Source organism: Pithys albifrons, chromosome 7, assembly GCF_047495875.1.
Source record: "Pithys albifrons albifrons isolate INPA30051 chromosome 7, PitAlb_v1, whole genome shotgun sequence".
Taxonomy (NCBI): Eukaryota; Metazoa; Chordata; class Aves; order Passeriformes; family Thamnophilidae; genus Pithys; species Pithys albifrons.
In genome coordinates, this window is record NC_092464.1 from 56,249,545 (window position 1) to 56,267,280 (window position 17,736).

Genomic DNA, 17,736 nt, shown 5'->3' on the forward strand with positions numbered 1-17,736 from the left:
CCCGGCTGCCCCACCTCGCTGGCCCCTTCCTGCACTGACATCTCTCCCTCCTCCCTGGCTCTGCCTCCCCAGCTGCCCTTGGTGACATTATTTCTTTCTCACTCTATTTCTGACCACAAAAGTAAAAGCTCCACCATCTCTGAAACCACCACTGTGACACTGCAGGACTAGGGGGTTTAACTCAGTGTGTCTGTGGACCCCTGAATGTCTGAGGTAATTGATTAAGAGATTGATATGTAAGAGTTCAGAGTGTATTCTTGAATGAAAGAAGTTTGCAGGGCACCCTGAAGGTGGAAGGAGCCACCTACAGAATGCAGGAGAGCTTTTGGCCAGTAGAAGGTTTCCATGTATGCTTAACTGAGCTGACTGACCAGTTCTGAGATGACTTGCTGTGGAAGAAAGTAGATGAAAGTAAAGCTGTAACTAAAAATAAAGTCCTTTGTCTTCAGTGTAAGCCTTCTGATTTAACTGCTGCCTGAGTCTGCCTCCTCTGACCGCCGTAAATCAACCTTACCCCGACACAGGACCTTATGGAATCACGAGGTCACTGTGGAATCTCATGGATTTAAGGGACCTTTGTCACAGTGCAGGGCCTCGTGGAGCACAAGAGACCAGTGTGACAGTGTGGAACGTCATGGAATGAATGGCCCTGTGTGACACTGAAGAGTCTTACTGATCCAAAGGGATCATTGTTTGTCTGCAGAACCTCATGGAATCAAAGGGTCATCTTGACCCTGCAGGGACTCAGAGAACCAAAAGGATCTTGGGGCTCTGTGGAACCTCATGGGGTGATGGTGGAAATAGAATTCTCAGACAATGTTTATTAGAGAAGCTGCCTCATTGAGCTGTGAGGGGCAGAAAGGACCCCTTGGTTTCTAAACTCCTTCTCAGAGTTGAGCCTGGTGTGACTGGATCCAATCTTAGCCTCAGAGTTACACTGCAGTGTAAATTATAGAGGTGTGATTGAATCACTTTTTCCCACAGGTTTTAACAATGACAAATCAGATATACTTATGTAAAATGAATTACTTATTATGACAAATGAGCAGACAAAAGAACAGAGAAGTGAACAGATAAAAGATCTTAATCCTTTACTTAAATATTTACTCTCCTGTGGAAAAGCTAAAAACCTCCTAGTAGAGTATCTTATAGCATAAAATAGTGCAGTGCACTGTGTCAAAGCACTTATTTTAAAACAGGGCAGGAAGGCTCTGCAGAGGGATCTGGACAAGCTGGATCAATAAGGCCAAGTGTCAGGTCCTGCCCTTGGGTCCCAACAAACCGCATGAAATGCTCCAGGCTGTGGGCAGAGTGTCCTGAGAGCTGCTCAGCCAGAAGGGACTTGGGATGTCTGTTTGAGAGCAGCTGAATATGAGCCAGAGAGTGCCCATGTGGGCAAGAAGCCCAATGGCATCCTGGCCTGTATGAAAATTAGTGTGGCCAGCAGGACCAGGACGGAGATTGTCCATCTGTACTGGACACTGGTGAGGCCCCACCTCAAGTCCTGTGTCCAGTTCTGGGCCCTTCACTGCAAAAAGGACATTGAGGGCCTGGAGTGTGTCCAGTGAAGGGAATGGAGCTTGGGAAGAGACTGGAAATAATGTGTCATGAGGAATGCCTAAAAAACTGGTGTTCTGGAGTCTGGAGGAGAAGAGGCTCAGAGAGGACCTCATTGCTCTCTGCAAAGACTGAAAATGAGGTTTTAGTGGGGTGGGATTTGTTCTGTTCTATCAAGGCTGTAGTGACCAGATGAGAGAAAATGACCCTTAATTGTGTCAGTTGAGGTTCAGATTAGATATTAATTGTTTTTTTCACTGAGTGTATAGGCTTGAATAAGTAACTCAGTGAAGTGGTGTTGTCTCTGGAAGTGTTCACATGGCACCTGGGTGTTGATGCCATGAGTGCCCCCCCAAAGCAGGACTCTAAGCCACGTTAGTGTAGGGTAAGATAAAATGTAAAGGTCCTTTAATATCACAGGCCTACGGCCCACAGGAATACATGACATGCACGTGCCCTCCAGTTCTAGTTTCCATGGCTTTTATAGTAAGATCTCTCCAATCATTGCTTTACATATTTCTCAGTCCAGCCCTGGTTCCACCCCTGTTCCACCCCTTGGAACTGGGTCTGGGATGGTCAAGACCCTCTGTCTTTATCCACCTCCTCTTCTTCGGGCACACAAAGGTCTTTTGAAGTTCTTCCAGTCCTGACCTCTGGGTCACTCTGACATGTGTTTATGTTTCATTCCGTAGGCTTTCTGATATCCTTCAGCTCTTTACCATGGAAAAGAGACTAAACAGCTAGAGAATCTTGCTACCTGTTCTGGGGCAGGGGTAGAGATAGAAAGACATTAAACTTAAGCTAGAAATATTAACCTACTAAAAATCTATAGCTGCTGTGTTCCTAAATCTACAAAATGTGAAAAATCAGAAACCAAAAACGACTTTGGCATCAATGTAACACTCTGGGAAGTGGTTTAGGGGTGATTATGGTGGTTTTCACTCAGAGTTGGACCAGAGGATCTTGAAGGTCTATTCCAACCGTGATGATTCTGTGATTCTGTGACCTGTCATTACTCTTTCCAGCTTTGTGATTTTACAAGATGCTGGAAATGTTTTCTGAGTTTGATTCCTCAGTGGGACCCATTAGCATTACAAGAAAGTTTACAGTTTGAATGTGACTTGGGTTTCTCAAGAGGTTTCTGCACCTTTCCTCAGGGTCTGATGTTCAGGGAGTCAGCACCAAACCCCCCAGAGGGCCATTAAATGCCCTGGGCTGTTGCTGTGCTGCTGAGCTGGGCCGGGCTCCTGGCACACAGGGAGCTCCTGGCAAGCGGGCAGCACTGCAGAGAGACAGCTCTGCCCAGGAGCAGCTCCTGTGCACAGCCCAGCAGGGCTCAGGGCACTGCCTGCACACACCGAGGGCACAGCAGGGAAGGGACAGAGGTGAGAGGCAGCCTGGGCTGGGAGGGGACTGAGCTCTCATTAAAGGAGAAAACTGCACAGAATTTGAAAGAAGAATTCTCTGGCTGCAGGAAAGTTAATCTTCCCTCCCTGCAAGGATCTCCTAAAGCTGGCACATCCCACAGCTTCCAGGATCTTTCAGAAGGACTCCCACAGTACCTTCAGTGAAGAGGAGGTGGCCATATGGCAGAGCAAGGCAGGACCTGCAGGCACCAAGGGCAGACAAGAGAAGTGAGAAAGAGGTTTACGTCTTCTGGGGTGGGAGGACAGGTGAGAGCTCATCAGGAGAGGAATCTTCACAGCACTTTACCAGGGTAAGTCTGGCTGCAGAGCAGTGCAGGTGAGTTCCTGGAAGTGTCTCTAATTCCTGCCAAATGCCAGCACTGAGAAGACCTGTCAGGATGGCTCTCCTGGATTTCCTGGTGTGGAGCATCAGAGGCAGAGGGCAAGAAGGTTCCCTTCTCCCAGGGATGGCTGTGGGGAGTGAGGGTGGCAGTGCAGCCAGGGGTGCCCAGGGCTGTCCTGCAGGGCAGGGTCCTGCAGCCCAGGGCTCTGCGTGCTGGGGCAGGGATTCTGGTGCCTGTCACAGACAGCTCAGCACGGCCAAGGAGCTGCCCCATGGCCCTGCAGGGAGAAGGTGTGGGTGGAAGGAGTGACAGGCAGGTGGCTGCTGGCAGGATCAGCTCCTCCCAGCACAGACAGGCAGGGAGGGAGAGGGAGCTGCTGCCACAAATGCTGGAAAGGGGCATGTGGGCACCTCCCTGCTGGCCCTGTGGCACAGACACCTTCCCCTGACCAACTCCTCCCTGGGCTCCTTTCCCAGCCTAAGCAGAGCCTCTGCCCTCAGGTCCGTGGGGGCTCAGGTGGGCATTGTCCTGCAGCAGCCACAGCCCAGGGAAGGATAAGCTTCTGATTTCCATCTGTCTCTGTGTGTCCCTCCTCCCTTGGCAGGAGCATTGTGGCATTTCACTGCCATCCCCTGTTGCCTGTGCTGTCCTTGTTCTCACCATTGGCTCTTCTGAGCCAATGAGGGGGATTCAGGGTTGCAGTTTCAGCTTCTGTCGAGACACAAACCCTTTGGGTCCTGCTGTAGTGATGTTTCTGCGGGAGCAAAGTGCCCAGGACCCCGCCAGGCAACTTCAGGATATCCATCTGTTTCCCGGGGTCTCCTGCAGGGTTGCAGGATGCCCTCCAAAGGGGCACAGCTCTCCCACAGTATCTCTGTGCTGTCTAGGAACTCCATGGAGAAATCACCTCAGTGCTAAATCCATGGAAATGCTCTGGGCATCTACAATGATAGCTCTGTGTCTCTGTCTGGGAGGAGAGAGATGAAAAAGGTGAGGAGTTTGTCTTTCTGCTCTTTGGACTCGGATTTCTGGGTTCCTCTGCTCTCAGCAGTGTGCAGTTTTGTTTTGGGGGAACAGTTGTGTATGATGCTCATCCAGCTCCAAGCTGCCAGCACAGGGCAGGTGAGAACAGCACTGATGGACAGAACAGCTCTTCTGTCTCCACTAAGGGACTGTCCCTTTGCCTCTCAGGATGCACAAGACTTGACCTACAGAGCAAATAGATTGTCAGTGATTTCAAGCATCCACAACCATTACTAACTATGGCAGGTGCAACTGGGTGAACAAATAGAAGTAATTCCCTCAGATCTTCAGCTGGCAAAGTGCAAACAGCCATGCTGAGAAGCTCTTTGAAGTATCACAAGTGAGGACAAGAAGGAAGGAGAGATACTGATCTCTTCTCTGTCACTGGCCAGTGACAAAACCCGAGAGAATGACCGAACATTTCAAGGAAAGTTAAGGTTGGATATTAGAAAAAGGTTCTTCTCCCAGAGAGTGATTGGGCACTTGAAGAGGCTCCCCAGGGCAGTGGTCACAGCACCAAGGCTGACAGAGCTCAGGATGCACTTGTAGAAAGCTCTCAGGGACATGCTTTAATTCTTGGGAATGATTCTCTGCAGGGCTAAGGGTTGGATTCCATGATCCTTGAGGCTCCCTTCTAGCTCAGAATATTCTGTGATTACATTTAGAGATCACCCTGTGTTCTGAGTCCCCCCTCACTGATAAACAAGAAGGACTCCTCAGGAGCCCATCACAGAGTTACTGGTTCCAGTGGGCCCCTTACGCAGCAAACCCCAGAGCTCAGGGGAAGGAGCTGCAGGGAAGTCTGACTGTGGGGAGAGAGCCTGAGAGTGGAGTGGCTGTGACATATGCAGTGTTTTGCTTGTAGAAATCTGGCCTAAATAATTCCTGTCTTTTCCTCCTCAACAGATCAAAATATTCTGAGGAACAAAATGCCCAACAGCAGCTCCATCAGCCAGTTCCTCCTCCTGCCATTGGCAGACACGCGGCAGCTGCAGCTCCTGCACTTGTGGCTCTTCCTGGGCATCTCCCTGGCTGCCCTCCTGGGCAACGGCCTCATCATCAGCGCCGTAGCCTGCGACCACCACCTGCACACCCCCATGCACTTCTTCCTGCTCAACCTGTCCCTCACAGACCTGGGCTGCATCTGCACCACTGTCCCCAAAGCCATGCACAACTCCCTCTGGGACACCACAACCATCTCCTACATGGGATGTGCTGCACAGCTCTTTTTCTTTGTCTTCTTCATCGTGATAGAGATTTCCCTCCTCACCATCATGTGCTACGACCGCTACGTTGCCATCTGCAAACCCCTGCACTACGGGACCCTCCTGGGCAGCAGAGCTTGTGCCCACATGGCAGCAGCTGCCTGGGCCAGTGGCTTTCTCAGTGCTCTGCTGCACACAGTCAATACATTTTCCCTGCCCCTGTGCCAGGGCAATGCCCTGAATCAGTTTTTTTGTGAAATCCCTCAGATTCTCAAGCTCTCCTGCTCACACTCCAACCTCAGGGAAATTGGGCTCATTTTGGTTAGTATCTGTTTACTGTTTGGCTGTTTCATTTTCATAGTTTTCTCCTATGTGCAGATCTTCAGGGCTGTGCTGAGGATCCCCTCTGAGCAGGGACGGCACAAAGCCTTTTCCACGTGCGTCCCTCACCTGACTGTGGTCTCCCTATTTATCAGCACATCATTTTTTGCCTATCTTAAGCCTCCCTCCATCTCCTCCCCGTCTCTGGATCTGACATTGACAGTTCTGTACTCGGTGGTGCCTCCATCACTGAACCCCTTCATCTACAGCCTGAGAAATAAGGAACTCAAGGATGCTGTGAGGAAAATAATGACTCGATGCATTTTTAAAGTAAATACCTGCCTGTTTTCATGTGCAAATCACTCATAAAGAAACTCATTATCTGTCCAACCTTCTGTTTTGGGTGATGATTATGGTGCTTATTTTTTCTTTTTTCTTCTTAAGTTGTGTGCAACTAAACTTTATTTTTGATCCTCAGTTTTTATTTAATCCTTAATCTTTTGTGTTTTACTTGGAGATGGTGTAAATGAGAGAATGATCATTTTAATATTTAAAGCAAATAAAAGATATTGGTGCAGTTTGTTTGTTCAAGTTCCTTCTTTTGTGGCCACAGGAAGGCCAGTGGCAGTGCCTGTGTGCAGAGGGAGAGAGTAAGACTATCGCAGAGCAGCAGCATTGCCAGGGAGCAGCAGCACTTTGTCTTTTTATATCTGCTCCTTTTCCACTTCCACACTCTTCTTCCAACCCTACTCTTGCTATAAGGCCTTAGTGCTCTTGCAACTTGGTCACATCCTGCTGCATGTCCGTCCTGGGCTCACAGGCAGGGACAGGCCATGGGCACTGCTGGGACACAGCTGGGCTGCACAACAGCAGCTCCATCAGGGAAGGGCATCTCCTGAGGGCAGGGCAGGAAGGCTTTCAGCTTTCTCCAAAGTTGCCAATAGGAATGTGCTCAAGGAAGTGTCCTGGTAACGTAAATCCCAGTGCCCAGTTGCAGAATGTGAGTGTGCAGGGTGGGGGCACAAAGCAGTTTCCTTGCACAGCCAGATTTCCTGGGATGGGTCTGAAGCACCAGCAGAGCAAGGTCTGGGCTGTGTCTTTGTTCCATGGACAGCCTGGGAAGGTGACCCAGAGCAATTCTCACAGACCAGCCCCTGAGAACACAATTTCTGGCACTGGCCTCTCACCCCACCTGCAAGAGGACATTTATCTCTCCACAGAGAGGCTTCAAGTGATCAGGTCAGAAGTTCATGTTTGCTCCATACAGAGGGGACTTCAGCAGGTATATCATGTCTGTGTGGGGACATGAACTTGAGTGAGCACAAACAGCATCAGCTGTTCCTGGGTTGCCATAAATCTAATGGGACAGGCAGTGTCCTGATGTCACTTCCATTTTAGACTCATGTGCCCTGGGAAACCCCCTGGATGCAGCCCTGGGATGTGCTTCTGAGCACAGAGTTCCCCGTGTCCATCCCTTGGGCCCTGCGGCATCTCAGACAGGGGCAGAGCAGGTGACCCCCCACAGGGCTGAGGTGCCTCCAGCCCCTGGCAGTGGCAGCAGGAGCCCAGGGAGACACTGCACCTGCTGCCAGGAACTGTCTGTGTGTGTGCAAGAGAAGGACTCGTGTCTCTGAACTGCCCTGGGAGTGTGAGTAGGTCATGAGCCCAGCTCAGGTGTGGGCACCTGTCAGAGCCCTGACATTCCTCGGTGTGGCTTCAAGAATAACTCACTCTGTCCCAGTAAGATTTCTCCCACTTGCCTCCTCAAATACACTGGATGTTTCCCTGTCTGTTCTGTCCCCCTGCCCTCCCTTCTGGCCTGTCCCTTTCCCTGCCCAGCAGCAAAGCAGCCTGGCTGGGCAGCATTTCCCCTGTGCAGGCAGAAAGGGCTCTGTAGGCAGGAGCAGCTTTGCCCTCCAGCAGGCAGCATTCCTGCCCTTTCCCAGAGCACAGAGCACAGCTGGACAGTGGGATGCAGCCAGAGGCACACACACCTCCATGGGTCACCCCTCTGAGCTGCCTTCACAGCTTCAGTGAGCACCCAACAGAGAAACAAATGCTCTCAGTCACAGGTGTCCAAGCAGGGCAGAGGGGACATGAAGATTTTAAAGGAGATAAAGAAGGTAAAGGGAAGAATAAATATTTCCATTGATAAAAGGGACTAGGAAATTCAGACATCATCCCTGCAGTTCTTACTGTTTGAAATGAGGACTCTCCACAACCTTCAGAAAATCTTGTTGTCTCCCTCATGACCTGCCCCATGACTCTGTTGGGAACAGCCCCATCATGAGGCTGCAAGAGGAAAACTTTCAAACCTGCCACAGTTCCACTACCCCGAGTGTTCCCTGGCTGGGGAGAGCACAGTCTCTTCTCCCAGCACTGTCCCTGCCATTTCCTGTACCTTTGGCACATGCCAAGTGTTTCCAGCTGGTGGCCACATCCCCTGACCAGCACTGGGCTGTTTGCCAGCCCTGCTGTCTGCAAGACTCATGGACTGGAAGGGTTGTCTCCAGCAGAGCTGCACCCTGGCTCGAGGGAGTTCTGTCATCCACAGTCATGGTATCCTTTTTGTCCCACACACTGTTTGTGGCCCTGACTTTCTGCATCATGTCTTCTGTGGCCTGGTCAAGGTGCTGGAACTCTCCTGCAGTGACACCATGACACTCTTGCTCTGCTTTCCCAGCCTGATTTTTAGCTCCAGTCTTGCTTTTTCATTTACAGGAGCATCCTGTGTGTGCTTCAGAGCTGCCATCCTGGGGCAGCTCCTGCCCAGCACAGGCAGCCACAAGGTCTCTCCACCTGCCCCTCTCACCTCACCAGGGCCACTGTTTTCTGCAGCATCCCCATCCTTGCCCAGCACAGCCCTCCTGGGATAGTTTCACACAGCCCTTGCTCTACATCATCCTCAGGCACCTGCTCACCCCCCTCACCTACAGCCTGATGGCCAGAAACATTCAGGGCAGGGAGGCACCAGGGAAAATGCTCAGGACAGCCATGGAGTGCACAGAGAGACCATTGGAGTGGTGGGTCTGTAGGAAGAAATCCCTCCTGCCTCGCTTCTGAATGGCTCCAAGGATCTGGCAAGGCATGTATTGTTTTTTGGGCACTAAACTGGAACTGTGGGATATGGAAAAGGCCTTTGGTGCCAGGGATATTGAGCAGGCTGGGCAGGGTCATTGTGAGACCTCTCTCAAACCCCTTGGAAAGGCCAGAGCCTTCCCAGACATTTCTGGGGACTTCAGAAAGGCAGAAATGGAACTAGTTTGCAAACAGGGCAGGAGGGAGGATTGGGAGAGTTCCAGACTGGTCAGGCTCAGCAGGGAAGGGGATATGGCAAGTCCTCCTGCAGCCATTTCCAGGCATGGGAAGGACAAGGGAAGGATTGCGGAATCCTTTTGGGAGGAAAAAGAAAGGGACATTGTGTGCCCAAACTTTAGCAAGGCCTTTGACATGGTCTCCCATAGTCTCCTTATGGCCAGATTGGTGACAGCTGGACTAAAGAAGTGGAATGTGTGATAGGTGGGAATTTGGCTGAACGAGAAGTGTCAAATAAAAGTAATAGTACAGAGTCCTCTTGGCAGCAGCTTCCTGGTGAGATCCCTCAGTGATCAGCCCTTGACCAGCAATACAGAACATTTTTATTATCTCTCTGTCCAATGGGAGAAACTGCATTTTCAAATCCGTTGTGTATGATACCAATTTCAGGGAGCCCTTGAGCAACCAGCCTTGGTTTAAAGACCAATATTGGAATGGGAACTCCAATAAAATGAACTCTCTCCCCTTTTATTCCCCACAAATACACAGAGACCAAATACAAGGAGGTATTAAATGAAAAAAATAAGTTTAGTGACCAGAAATACAGCAGCAAAAGCAACAATACCAAGGGAACAGTTCAAACCAACAAAAGAGAGAGAGAGAAATAGCTTTTATTTCTCCCCCACCCTTGTCCCAACTCCCTTTTTTGTACAGATAGAAATGCTGATCAACATGTGCTTCCCATTCCCCTTTGCCCCCCTGGAGGAACAAGAAACAAAAAGTAAAACCACAGGAAAGAGGAGACAAAGCAAAATCTGGAAAATGCCTCATATGAGACAAGTTGTGCTGCTGAAGCAAACGCTGACTCCAGAGGGGCCCAAGGGGCGGCAGAGCCGCGACTCTGGTTCATGTGGCAGTGGGGGGGAGGCAGCGGGTCTGCTGATCCCATGGAGTTCTCGGGTCCCAGTGGCCCCTTGGTTCCTGAGGTTCTGAAATGACTCAGGGTCCCTTTTTCTTCCATGAGTTTCCCTGCATGTCACAATGGCCCCTTAATCCCATGAGGTCCCACTGTCCCTGTGGCATCTTGATTTCATGAGGCTGAACAGCATCCCTCAGTTCCTTTGGCTCCATCAGGCCCTGTGGTGCCACAACTGCCCCTTGATTTGAAAAGGCTCCTCAGTGTCCCGGGGTTCCTTTATTTCCATGACACCCAGCAGTGTCAAAATGACCCCTTGATTCCATAAAGTTCTGAAACATTTCAGTTATTTTGTCCATGAGGCCCAGCATGTCACAATGGCCCTTTGACTCCATGAGGTTGCACAGTGTCATCACAAAGCTGAGCCCATCCAGATGGGAGTTCTGGGGAGACTGCGAGGAACTGGGATAATTGGGGAAGGAATGAGGAGCTTGGACAACAGAGAGGAAACATTTTGCTGATGTCAAAACAGGTTCAGGTCATGCTGAGGGTTCTGAAACACTGACTTTGAAAACACTTCTGACAGACCTTTACCCAATTTGTGATCTCAAGCCCCATCCTGAAAGTGCTGCTACTCCCATTCAAAGGAATCCACTTCTCTAATCCCAGCCTCAACCTGACATCAAAGGAAAAGGCCAAACCCAGCACTCCAGACTCTTATTTGTACTCTAATGCCCATCCCAAACCTACACCTGCAGTATTATTATGAAACCCCCAAGCTTTAATCCTAACCCAGACAAAAAATCTTTCCCCCTAATCATGAACCACACACTGTCAGCAGAACCCAAAACATCCCTAAACTTCTGCCTAATCCCTACCCTGAGCTCTAAACCCCAACCCCTGACCATTAACTACTCCCAAACAGCCCTTGGGAGCAGGACAAGGAACTTGAGGGCCCAGGGCAGGCACAAGGTGTGGGAGAGGAATGTGAGGTGACCTGGACCTGATCAGCTCATGGCACACAAGGAGCAGATGGGTGGCAATGCTGTGAGGAGTCAGCTGTGCCTCAGCATCTCCAGGGGGCCTGTGGCTGGGAAGGGGCTACCAGGTCACATCTGTCACCTCCCTGACAGGCAGCAGCAGCCTTGGGCACCCAGAGGCAGCTGAGCCACCTGTGCACACACCCTGAGAGCTGCCCCAGCTGAGAGTCCCTCTCAGGGGCCCTGAGGAGCTCTGGGCTCTGGCAACACAAACCTGCTGGAGTTTTAGAAGGGAAAGAGGCCAGTCCTGCCCTGGGGGCACAATGACCCAGAGATGAGGGCAGGGACCTGAACAGCTCTGGAGTGACCCCAAGGAGAAGCGCCTGGGCTGTGTGAGGAATGTCCTGAGGCACAGGGGCTCAGGATCAAAGCTAATAAGGACAACAGAACATGGGGCTGCCTTGGGGGGAGTGTGGCCGCCCAGACAAGGGAGTTGTCACCCCCTTGGACTGAGCCCTGGGGTAACACATCTGGACTGATGTGTCTGAGTTTGAGGTTCCCCATTGTGGAGGAATGAGGAAGAACTGGAGACGGTCCAAGAAAGATCTGATTGAGCTCCCTGGGGCACTGGTCACAGCTCCAAGCCTGATAGAGCTCAAGCAGCACTTGGATGATCCTCACATGGTTTCACTCCTATGGATGGTCCTGCGCAGGGGTAAGGGTAAGACTCGATTATCCCTACAGACCCCTTCCAACTAAGCATATTCTGTGATTCTGCCAGGATGACAGAGCTTTTCTTGGTATGGAAAGAGAAGGAAAGTCACAAAGTGCAGCTTAGGAGTTTCTGAGTAGAAGGGAGAAAAAAGAAATGTCACACACAGAGGAGCCTTGTGGTGCAAGGTTTCACCATGAGGGAGTCAGTATCATCCCATGGCTTTGTGTTCCAGGGAACAGCCAGAGATGGTGCAGAGACATCAGTGAGGGCACAGAAATGCTGCTGGGAGGGCTGGTGGCAAAGCAGGATGGGTGTGTGCAGCCTGCAAGGCCAGAGGAGCAGCAGGGACAGGGCAGGACAGGCTGCAGGACAGATGGCCAAGGGCTCTGGCAGGGCTGGAAGGCACAAAGGCACCCAGGCCTTTGTCCCCTGGGCTCTGGCAGGTGACTCTGCCACTGAGGCCACCAGAAGGAACTTTCCTTTGAGGTTCTGGACTTTGTTTCTCCCTCAGCCCTCCCTGAGGATGCTGGAAGACGTTGCACAGATTTTGACATTTGTTGTTCCTCCCCCTCCCATCCCACTGCCCCACAAACAGCCCTGAGCCACCTGTGAGGGACAGGACCTGCTGTCCCAGGGCCTGGGGCTCAGGCCTTGGCCTTTGTGCTTCCTCCAACCAGCCCAGGATTTTCTCAGCATTGCAGGTGCCTGCACAGAGCCTTTGTCTCCCTGCAATCAGGGCCTCCAAGGATCTGCTCTAAGGAGTCCCTGGGGAGGCTCTGTCAGTGCCTGCCCTCAGTGGGGCCATTGGTGCTTCAAGGAACTTGGAGTTTGGCTTCTGACTTCTTGAGCAGTATTTCAAATTTTGTCTCACTACTTGAGGTTCATGGACTCATCTCCAAATACACATTAGGGCTTATTAAAACACAGAAAAACAATTTATTTCTCATTCTTTAATTGTTTTCAAGTCTTCAAGACTTGTACTCATTGGAGTTGTTTTGTAGTTTTGCTAAGGAGGAAATTTCAAAGTGGATTGCAAAAAAAAAATTTTTTTTTTTTAGTGAAAGGGAATGATTTATACAGAGACTTGAGCTGCAAGAGGGTCAGGGTGCAAAGGATTTGGATACAAAAATGTTAAAACAGATTAGTAGTACTTTATCATTGATGAGTTTATCAGTTATCAAGTGAATTGACACCATTTGCTACAATTTTAACAGTGACTCAATTATAGATTCACAACAACAACATTCACACCACACTCAATTCACACACACACAAGCAGAGATGTGTGGACACATCAATATCTGTGTGTGTAAAGGTGCCCATCCACAATTCTCCTGCTTGCCAGTGAAACACTCCCATCCCATCCCTTTGTGTTTCCCAAGAGACAAGGGGGGCACCTGGAGGGGTGTGTTTGTTCAGGGGGGATCAGAAATGTCCTGGGCATCAGCGACGCTCTTTGGAGTGTTGCAAACTTGAGGGTTCCCGAGCTCCGAGAGGCTCCCAGAGGTGCCCACTGAGAGGGAGGTGCTGGGGAGCTCCAGGGGCCTCCCTCAGGACCTCTGTTTGTGGGGTCACAGGGTGACTGGCTTTAGTTCTCTGCTGAATTTCCATCCTCATGTCAGTAATTCCTGGAGATTCCAAAATGTTTGGGAATTGTTCCACTTGTTCTACATACGATTCATGTAGGGAATGTTCCAAGGCTTTCAGAGAGTGGGTGATTGTCCTGTGATCCCCACCTGTTATGGCCAGGATTTTCCCCACCTTTATCATACAGAAGCACCTGGCACAGTCAAGGGACACTTCACCACACACCTGGAAAAGTCAAGGGATACTCCTGGAAGGAATGGGGGAAAACTTCCTGACCCAGGTAATAGGAGGCCTTTCCAGGGGGGATGTGTTACTGGATCTTTGGCCACCAAGGCAAGGGGTGACCAGTGGTGTCCTGGGCTGTCTCCAAAGCAGCCTGGGCAGCAGGGGAGGGGCATTCTGCCCCTCTGCCCTCTCAGGTGAGACCCCACCTGCAGAGCTGCCTCCAGATCTGGGGTCCCAGCACAGCAAGGACATGGAGCTGTTGGAGCAAGTCCAGAGGAGGCACCAAGATGATCCAAGGGATGGAGCAGCTCTGCCGTGAGGGATGGCTGAGAGAGCTGGGATTGTTTGGCTGGGAGCAGGGAACCTTTGGGGTGGCCTAACTGTGGCCTTCCAGTACCTTAAAGAACAAAAAGGAAGATGGAGAGAGACTATTTACCAGGGCCTGGAGTGACAGGAAAATGGGGGAATGACTGAATCAGAAGGTTTAGATGAGGAATTAGGAAGAAATCTTTTACTCTGAGGGTGCTAGCACAGCTTTCCCAGAGAAGCTGTGGATGCCCCATCCCTGGAGTGTTCAAGGCCAGGCAGGGCAGAGCTCTTGGGCAACCCGGTCTAGTGCAAGGTGCCCCTGTTCATGTCACAGAGGTTGGATATAGATGATCTTTGAAGGTCCCTGAAACTCAGGACACTCTATGATTCTGAGTTACTTCAGGGAACTGTGAAAGAGCCCAACATCTTGACCCAACTGGGGAAAAGGTAATTTTCAAAAAGTGGAAATTAAAGTCAGTAATGCAAAGACCCATCAGGTCCAGCCCCATAGAAAATGATATTTCTTATGCTGTGTGTACAGAAGGCAGTAGGTGTTGGGTTGTGCCTCAGAACACTCAAGCAGATCTGGTCAATGCACCCACGAGCCAAGGCAAACACTGAGCAGAGTGAGGGGCAGTGAGTGGGGGCCTGACATGCAGAAGGAGCAGATTGCTGGGGGAGGAACTGCCTTTCCTGTGCCAGGACCAGGGCACATCCCACTGCAGGAAAAGCCCCAGGCCAGCCCCAGCACATTGGATGCCACGGGCACAACTCAGAGTGACTTGGTGGCACCTCTGCCAGGGAGAGCCTGAAACCCCAAATGCATCTTGGCAGCAGCAGGTCCTGCCAGTCCATGGCCAGGAGCCCTCCCTTTCCAGCCCATCCTGGTGGGCAGCACTGCAGAGCTGCTGCTTAAGGGTGTTCTTTCTTGCTGGGCTCTGCAAAGCCACTTCTGCTACAGGAGCCTCATCGGGAAGCAATTGGGCCCCAGCAACTTGGAGACAAGATATTAATCAAAACCTGCTCATGCTGTTGCCAAACACCTCTGAAATGGTCAGGGACAATAAAACCCCCTAACACTGCATGTTTGGTGGTACAAAGGAAGGCACCACTTTATTCCCAGTGCTGGGTTTACGCGTGGCCAGCAGAAATCCTTTCACACAGACACCAATGCATCACTTTGTCACCTATTTATACACTTTTAGCAAACAAAAGAATCAATGTCCATTGGTTCTGAATCACAAAATTCCCTTGAATTAATTAATATTCTATCTTCTATTGATAAGTATTTCTTGCTTTCTCTCCCAATTAGTTGATGATTTTTCTAGATTTTAGTATCTTTTTCTTCTAGTTGGGACATTCCATCATATACACCAAGTCTTTGTTAGTCATCTGATTTCACTGCTAATTTTTGCAAAGTATCTCTGTGGTCCATAAATTCTGCATTCCAGATGTCCAACATCAACAGTACATCTTTCTATCCCAGGCTTTGTTCATTGAATCATGTCAAGTTTAGCTTAACAAAACTTACAAATTTAGTGGTTTTTCCAACCTGTGTCCTCACAATAGCAGCTCGTGTTAAATTCTGCTGAATGCTGCCAAAAAGTAATTTAAGGCCCAACAGAGAACTTTTGATTAATTAAAACAGATTATTAAAATGTTAATTTAAACTGTTCAAAAATTAGTGAAGTTACATCATTTTCCACAATCTGAGCAGAGACCTGAGAGGGGCAGAGGAAAGAGGAGACTCAGGCCAAGGAGATATGGCTGGAACGTGGTGGTTGTGAGGTCACTTCCACTGCAGCAGCCTGGGTGGCCCTCAGGAGACATTCTGGCCAGGGAGCATTGTGAGGTCACCCAGCACATCAGGGAACCCACACAACAGAAATTCCATCCTTGGGGAGCTGAAGGAGTGGGGCAGGTGGGAGAGCCCCCCAGGTTCTGATTCTGGGGGCAGCTCTGTCACACAGCCCCACCAACCCTGGAGGCAGGAAGGCAGGCTGGGCTCGTGGCCATCCTGCTCTGCACTGGCCCTGCAAATGGGGAAAAGACTTTTTCTCATCTCCAGGCTGAGCATTCCCTGTTTCCCTCAACACCCTTTGTCTTTCATCCTCTTCACATGGCAGCTCCAGCCAAACCTTCCCTCCCTCAAAAAACAGTCCCCATTTCTAATTTTTTATTTCGCAAACTGTCCTTGCTGTCACCTCCTGGCTGTGGCTTCATGGCCCCTGTCACAGTCAGCCCTGGCCCTGCACTGACCCAGCTCTGCTGCTCCACAGATGATGTATCAGGAAGGAAAGGCCCATGGGGGAGGGAAATGCACAGGGAATCACCCTGGAAGGGACCTTGGGAGGTTTCTGGGCCAAAGCACAGTCAGTGGAGAAATGGACACAAGGATGGGCGGTTTGTGTGCTCTGCCATGTCAGGAGAAGACGTAGAACTCCAGACACATCCAGACAATGTGAATCCTTCAGGAGATGATCTCAGACAGTGGCTCCCAGGCCTCTGCCAGTCCCTGTTTGCTCTGGTTTGATGGTCACTGGTGGTTCCACCCACCCCCACCAGTGTTCTGTGCACACACATCTGTCTCACCAGTGTCTGAACCCTCAAAAGACTCAAGACCTGATGGTTTGTGCCTCCCACTCTAGAGGTTGGCACTTGGATCTCCCCCCATACCCACAGCACAGAGATCCCTTGTCCCAGAGACTTCTTAGCAATGGAGGGATTAAGAACATGGGAAAGATTGTGGGATCAGTTGCAGGACATGGCAAGGGAAAGGCACTGACCAGTCACCTCTTTGCACATGATCAGCTCCTTTCATACCCTTTTCTCTATTTTCTCATGCCTGTTCCTCCACATATCACGTCATTCATTTCCTGGACATCCCATGGCACGTCTTGCATAATCCCTAAATGCACTTTCTGGCTTCTCACGCTGAGTCTCAGTATCTGAGTGAGAAAACCCCCAACCTCAGCTGCAAGACCATCCTGGGGGCTCTGTCACTGATCACTTGGGGAGCCTTTCATGCAGAGATGTTGGAAATCTCTATTAGTTCCTTTACAACTTTTGAGGTTTGAAAGGTTCCTCCAAAGTCATTGAAAGTCATGTCCCTAAAAGGACTGTTTTTTCCATTTTCATAAAGTGTTGGGGATTAGGTCACATTAAAATGCCAATATGGTGCATGTAGGTATTTGCAACCCTGTGGAGAAGGAGTTGGGGATATAGGAAAACAGAATAATAAACTGTTTGTGTTGGAAGAGACCTAAACCAGACACTAGTCAGAGTGCACTTCAATTACTCAGGGACACCTTCCACAAGTTTAGGTTGTACAAAATTCCAAACCTTGGGCAGCTCCAGGAATGGGGTTTCCACTTACTCTGTAACCTGGCCCAGGTTCCTGCCACCCTCAGCACAAAATATTTCTTCCTGACATCCAATGGAAATCTCCCCTCATTCAGTTCCAGTTCCTGTGCCTTGTTCTGCCAATACAACCTTTGGCAAAAAGTGTCACTGTGTCTCTCCTGCACTAAGAGTACAACATTTTCATGGCTAAACTTCTTGGAGAGTGACCAGAGATATCCCAAAAAGGGGTTTGGAGACCTCAAGACCAAGTCCTGGACCCAGTGCTGTGGAGACTGAGGAAAGAACAGGAGATGTTTGAGAGGGCTGAAGTGCAGTTAAAGGGCAAATGGAGAGGTCCAGAGTGCACACAAGGAGAAAGGAACTTCCCTAAAAGGGTAGTGATGTGCTTTAACACATCACCCTGAAGGAGTCTGAGCCAGCCCAAGGCTTTGTGCTCCCAGGCAGAGCCAGGGAGGAGGGAGAGATGTCAGTGCAGGAAGGGGCCAGCGAGGTGGGGCAGCCGGGGGATGCCGACAGCCTGCAGGGAAAGG

At 50.3% G+C, this 17,736-nt stretch overlaps 3 protein-coding genes across 4 annotated transcripts in view; 2 read left to right on the plus strand and 1 right to left on the minus strand.

Moving 5' to 3' along the window:
* The window catches only part of LOC139673817 (zinc finger protein 850-like), a 584,874-nt gene that overhangs the window by 400,254 nt on the left and 166,884 nt on the right, over positions 1–17,736 (plus strand). The window lies entirely within an intron of this gene.
* Positions 1–17,736, minus strand: part of LOC139673815 (zinc finger protein 850-like) — a 262,338-nt gene that overhangs the window by 160,976 nt on the left and 83,626 nt on the right. The window lies entirely within an intron of this gene.
* LOC139674134 (olfactory receptor 14C36-like) lies at positions 5,260–6,225 on the plus strand. Its single transcript, XM_071560280.1, has one exon. It carries the CDS (start codon positions 5,260–5,262, stop codon positions 6,223–6,225), a length of 966 nt encoding a protein of 321 aa, XP_071416381.1.

Excerpts from the sequence above, each read along its gene's own strand:
- LOC139674134 (XM_071560280.1), top strand. The coding sequence starts at position 5,260 with ATGCCCAACAGCAGCTCCATCAGCCAGTTCCTCCTCCTGCCATTGGCA.